Genomic DNA, 6016 nt, shown 5'->3' on the forward strand with positions numbered 1-6016 from the left:
ACAAGGGCTGCCTGTTGGAAACACGATACGATGGACAAGGCACACGATACAATAAACAAGGTCCCAGCAAAACAGTGCATACGACCGCCAAGCCTTCTCACAGCCAAGTTCAACAGTCGCAAGAGGCGATTCTGATGGTTTTGCTGCAAAGCCGATGACGATGATGCTTTGTCTGTCGAAGGGGGTGAAGTACTCGAGTTCGTAAGCCTCCGTGTAGGGAGTTGATAACGCAGAGGAAATTGTAAAACTGATTGATTGGCGTTATCTACATCTACATGCATGACTACTGTGACTATACTATATCTAATGCTATATATACGTGCGCTCTGCAGAAGGAACTTCTGGTGTCCATGGCCGAGCACGCCGCACGCCAATCGAGCTTGGTCCTAAACTGACGTCAACAGTGACGTCTGTTCTGATTGGTCGATAACCCTATGACGCCACTGGAGTGACGTCGTTACACTCCGAATGGAGAAGAAGGTGGACAGGTGCATGATATGCTTGTCGATGAAGTTTACAGGGCTCGTGATCCCGAAGAGTTGGCTGGAGAAGTGTCTCGGTCGCCCACTGGTTGTTGTAAGCCAGGTTTGGTTTGATCAAGATGAGTTCAAACGCTTGAACCACAGCAGAAAGCACGGGATGACCATACCACAGTGTGACGCTGAACCAAGCGTCGGTTTAGCACCCGACTTTGGATTTGGCGAGGACGTTATCGACGAAACAGAGGCACGGGGACAAGACACTCTGTAACAACACAATCACAGAGTACTACACCACCTGGATAGGCTCGACCAGCGTTCACATAATTTTATACGCTTGTTTGCTTTGACAAAGCATCACAATATGTTGAACACGATGAACACGTGGTCAAACCAGTCGGTGGCCACGTGTACGAAGGTGATGCACGAAGAGTTGGGTTGGGCGACGTATGATTCCAGGAACTATAGGGGCTGTAGAGGCGTCGGCACTGAGGTGGCTGGCATTGGATTGCATACATTTCGGACCACGAGCGCACCAACACACATGCATGAGCGAAATCACTGTGTACAGTAACGCGCTGCTGCAACTTTAGGCTGGTATAGTTTTGCGCTGACGATAGCAGGTCCGGTGAACAATGATCACCTACATGGCGAGATACACTCACCGGGGAAGCGACGTGCCAACGACGGCGCGGAAACAGATTAACGTTATTGTGTGGCTTGTCATGGGGCAGCTTTGGAACAACGACTTTGACCCCTTCGGGATCACATTCTGCTTGGTGGGCATCGTTTGATGACCTCGACGGAACTTGCACTATTTTATCTCGCTGGAATTCGTGAAAATCCCAGTAAATAATGTTTTGAATATTTTCCGAAACGGTTTCACATGAGTCACTGGCAGTTACGAATGACGGTGTACAACTAAACTGTACAGTAGGGGTTTTGAACGCAGGTCTTATGCCGTAACAGGGGTGAAAGAGTAGGAAGTTGTAAGAGTTTACAAGTGAAAATTATATGCGGCTAAACAAGCTTAAAATTTGGAGGCCAGTGATCCACCAGCCTGGGTACTGTAATACAGCGTATTTTCCGTTTACTGTTAATAGAATCTTGATTGACCGTTGCGTGTCGCTAGGTCGTGTCTGTGAATACATGTCCCGCACCCCGCACTGTCAACGTTCCGTCGACCAGCACAGCAACCACAACGGTGGTTAGACTCACAATTCAAACTGACTGGTATTAAATCTTATACTAACCAGTCGTCGATGCCGGCCACGCGTCGAAATCAGACGGCCCACGCCCTCCTATCTAGGTGCGGTTTCACCTTGGTCAATTCCAAGGGCATACGACGCACTTCTACGTATGAGGCAGAACACTCCCCCCTTACAGAGGATGGCCCAAGGTCACCTCTAAGTCGTCGCACATTGCCTTGATGACGCCGTCGCTGGCGTTCTTCACAATACAGCGGCGCAGGACGACGGCAATGTCTTCATAGAGTTGGAGGGCTGGCTCCCATGAACTTTCTTCTTCGTCCAGGCCCTTCTACATGACGCGCACTTCGAAATTTCCTTCGGCGCTACGGCGAGCGCCCAAACGTTCTTGGACGAAGAACCCTTCATCGCCAAACTCGGCATAGTCCACCAGGGCATGGGTAACGTCTAATGCGACATCGCTTAAAAACTTCAGTCGGCTGGCATGGTGGACCGATGTCGCGAATGGTCCCACAAGATGTTGGACCTTCATCATATAGTCAGATTCGACTCAACAGATGCCGTAGGGACCTTTCCAGTTTAGTGCCAAATTGTGGGAACTTGATGATTTTCTACACAAGAACAAAATCGCCCAGTGCAAACTTGGCCAAGTGCACATGCGCTTTCTTCTCGCGGTAGTCTCGCACCTGCTGCTGCAACTTCTCGTTTCAAACCGCTACATCGCGGTGCATATTGTCCATGGCTCATCATAGCGGCGTCCATGTGCTTCTGACGCGCCTTCAAGAGCACCGTGAGTACTTCCTTGGTCCTTGGGTGTACGAACCCAGCTAAAGTTGTTGTAGACGGCAAGCCTTGAAATGCCGTCACTAGAGCCACATCGCCGAGGTGGTCCGCCGGCTGGTGGTTCAGCGCGCTCTGTACCAGGGCCAACAACTGTGCCATTCGTCCGGACGAAGCTTCGTTTCACTGGTCAGGGTCATCAACCCTCGTAGGATAAGTCCTTTAACGACTTCCACCATGCCGTTCGCCCACGGCGTGTACTACGCTGTGATGTGGTGATGGGCACGGATCATCCTCTTGATCTTGAAATGGGTTCCACTGTCGGAAACTCATGTCGACACAGTGCCATGTGTCGCAAACAAATCCATCAGAGCGTTCGCCATGATTTCCGCGTCGGCCGTTGCCGAAGGGAACAGACGACAAAACCAGCACGTACTTCCAGCCATTGACGGCTGGCAGCAGCTGTAGCCAGTTGAAGTGGATGAGCTCATTTGGGCAAGAGCGTACTGTCGACACACAGGCGGTGAAAGCAACTGCCCACAAAGGTCTTCAGGTCTTCCTTTGTAGTTCACCACTCAAACTGCTCGAGTACGCCTTGGGTTGTCGCGTCCACTCCGCGGCGACCGGCCGCGCCTTGTTGCTGCAGCTCCTCGGCGACCTCGGGAATCCAAATCTTCCCAGCGACAGTCACGTAATACCCGTCGCTGGCGCTCCTTGTCACATTGGGGACGTCTTTATCGGCAGCTTTCCAGGCTGCCTTCTGTATTCCCAGTATTTTCGCCGGCGTCGGCCAGGCAAAATTCTTGTCTTGTAGGAGCGAGACAACAACCAGTTGTTGCACTCTCGCCACTGTCGCAGGTAATGAAGCGGCACCCCATTGGCTGAGCAGGTCCGCCCATACGTTCGCTTCCCCCGCCACATGCTGGACGGTGTAGGGTAAGGTCGTCATCACCATAGCCCACCTTTGGAGCTTGCGGGCTTGGTACCGAGCCATCTTGCTGTTGTAACCCAGGGTTGTAACCCAGCGGGTTAATGATGTATAGCAAATTGCGATGGTCAGTCAACAGTCTGAATCCCTGCTGCCGGAGCAGCAGGTACCCCAGTCATTTGCACGACTCGACGATCGCAAATCGCAAACGCTTCTTTCTCCACCGTCAGCCATCGAGCACTTGCACCGTCAAACCCACAACTCAAAAACGCCAACGGCTTTTTGAGTTGTGGGTTTGACGGTGCAAGTGTCGTTGTTGATCCACGGGCAACTCCAGTTCTTCAGACGGGATCTGCGTGCAGGCGGCACCCCAATGCGTGTCCCTGGCATCGGTGTATAGGCAAATGATCTTGTCTGCAGATGGATGCGACAGCGGCACCATTTGCCGCAACGTGTCCTTGACCGCTACAAAACACGCATCGTGTTCGGACGCCCACCCGACGGTAGCCAACTTGATTCGCGCCAGCGCCGTCTTCTTCAACCCACCAACGGCCTTCGCCGCCACGTCCAACAGGCCCCGCAGCGCATCAATCAGTTCCGAGTAGCTGGAGATGGAGCGGCGCATCCAATTTGTCGCGCATACAAATTGTTGCAGATCGGCGCCAGACGTTGGCGTCTCCAGTGCACACAGGCCATGAACTCGATCAGGGGAATGGGTGATCCCTTCGGCAGAAATCACTTTCCCGCACCACGTTGCTTTCTTCAAGAAGAAATCGCACTTCTTCGGATGCAGCTTGAGGTGGAACTTGCCGCAGATGGACAGCACCTTTCCAACAACAAAAATAGCTTGTCCGAGCTGACTGCGTACCCCAGCAGGTCGTCCAGCGCGAACCCAGCACCCCGGCGTACAACAGTCCGCCGAACATTTCGTTCACCACGGACTGGTAATAGGCCATGGCGTCCGCCTGTCCCGTGAGGATTATAGTTAGCGTGTAGACACCGAACGGTGTCAAGAACGAGTACCACATCTGGCAGGTTGGGTGCACTGGCAACTGCCAATACCCCTACAGCCAGTCCAACGCGAAAAACACTTTCATGCCGACCAACGTCACCATCGCGGCGTCCAAGTTTGGCATCGGCGAGGGCATGGGGATCGTCCATGCGTTGATCGGGCGAGAGGTGATAGTCATTCGATATTCGCCCGGGGCTTTCTTGGTGACAGTACGCGGCGCTGCCACCCATGTGGGCCTGCGGGTACCGGCGCAAAGCGCACTTTATGGGCACTGCTTCTTCCTTCAGCGGTACTTTCAACGGCTCAACATCCACCGGCAAGTCTTGCCCAAATTCCAGACGAAAGACATCGCCGAGATCACCCAAAATACGCTGGAGTTCGCCTTCCTGCGCAGGGGAGAGGCCAAGGTGGGTGGCCTCGGCAATCATGCCGTCGAGAATGTGCTTGATCTCGCCGTCTTGGTCGACAGGCTTCTCCATTGTTGGAGTGGAACACGCCACGTCCTCGGCGTACAATGCGTCTTCAGGGTCTTCCTGATACGCTTCTAGCAGCCAGTTCACATTCGCCGACGTCTGGTCGGCTTCTCCCGCTTCGGCCATATCCCAGACTCGACGCAGATGAAAACGGTACGCTCGCTGCCATTGCCGGTGCAGCAGAAGCTGTCATGCTTGGGCCACTGCCATGCGATCCCAACCCGATCCGGTCAATGGCCTGAGGTTGGGTTCTTCGTGGACAGCCGAAGGCCCACGCCGACGTCCGCGACCGTCATAACCTTGTGGAGTCTGCCGCACTGGGTCATCTTCGCTCTCCGGCAAACGCGACTTCCGGATTGACGGCTCAGCTTGGGTATCACTCATTCTACAGTCGATACGATGCTCTAAAGAATTCTTTGTTCCGTACCCCGCACTACCGACGTACCGTCGACCAGCACAGCAACCACAACGGGTTTCCACTTTTCGGCGCATGCGCTTTCGGCGCATCCGGATAAAACATCCGGATATGGGTTTCGGGGTGAGTTTGTAGTACCGGTACAAACAACTAACTATTACTACGTAGTAATAGTAAGTACATAACATACTACTAGTACGTAGTACTTCATATAGTATGTATAGTATAAACTTGTGGTCCTCACACGTCGTTCAGTGGTGCTCACGAGACTATAAAGCTTACTAGCTATAGTATTATGGTACTAGTACTTCCACATCATTCACTTTGTCACGAGGTTCTAAGGCTCAGTAGTTTGAATCTAGCGTGAAGGTGCTGCCATGTGATCTACGATGCACGGGCGTCATGGTGATGTTGTGGAGAGACTCTGAAGCTTAGTAGTTAGATTGTAATGTTCGGGTGGTGCTGCCACGTCATCAACGATGTACGAGCATCATGGTGGTGGTGTCGACATACTCTGACGCTTATTAGTTAGTTTGTGGTGTTGTTGTACTGCCACGTCATCTACGTTGAACGGGCGTCATGGGGGTGGTGTTACGACTCACTAAAGTGTCGTTCTTCACATGCAGTATTATGGTGTTGCGTTTTGGAGACTAATGCTATCGCATGATTGGTTAATAATTAGTGGTTGATTTGATGTCGACACCACATTTCCCATAGCCGT

General features: G+C 52.5%; 1 protein-coding gene across 1 annotated transcript; it reads right to left on the reverse strand.

Annotated features, from left to right (window-relative positions):
• Nucleotides 1–1859: 1859 nt before the first annotated feature.
• On the reverse strand, nt 1860–5006 carry H257_12330 (hypothetical protein; the record flags this gene model as incomplete). The annotated part of the gene is made up of 9 exons (XM_009839490.1): nt 1860–2018; nt 2082–2213; nt 2311–2388; nt 2477–2602; nt 3060–3461; nt 3533–3673; nt 3721–4221; nt 4295–4459; nt 4503–5006. The coding sequence occupies 9 exons, from the start codon at nt 5004–5006 to the stop codon at nt 1860–1862; spliced, it is 2208 nt and encodes a 735-aa protein (XP_009837792.1).
• Nucleotides 5007–6016: the final 1010 nt, after the last annotated feature.

The sequence above is a fragment of the Aphanomyces astaci genome (assembly GCF_000520075.1).
Source record: "Aphanomyces astaci strain APO3 unplaced genomic scaffold supercont1.40, whole genome shotgun sequence".
Taxonomy (NCBI): Eukaryota; Oomycota; class Saprolegniomycetes; order Saprolegniales; family Verrucalvaceae; genus Aphanomyces; species Aphanomyces astaci.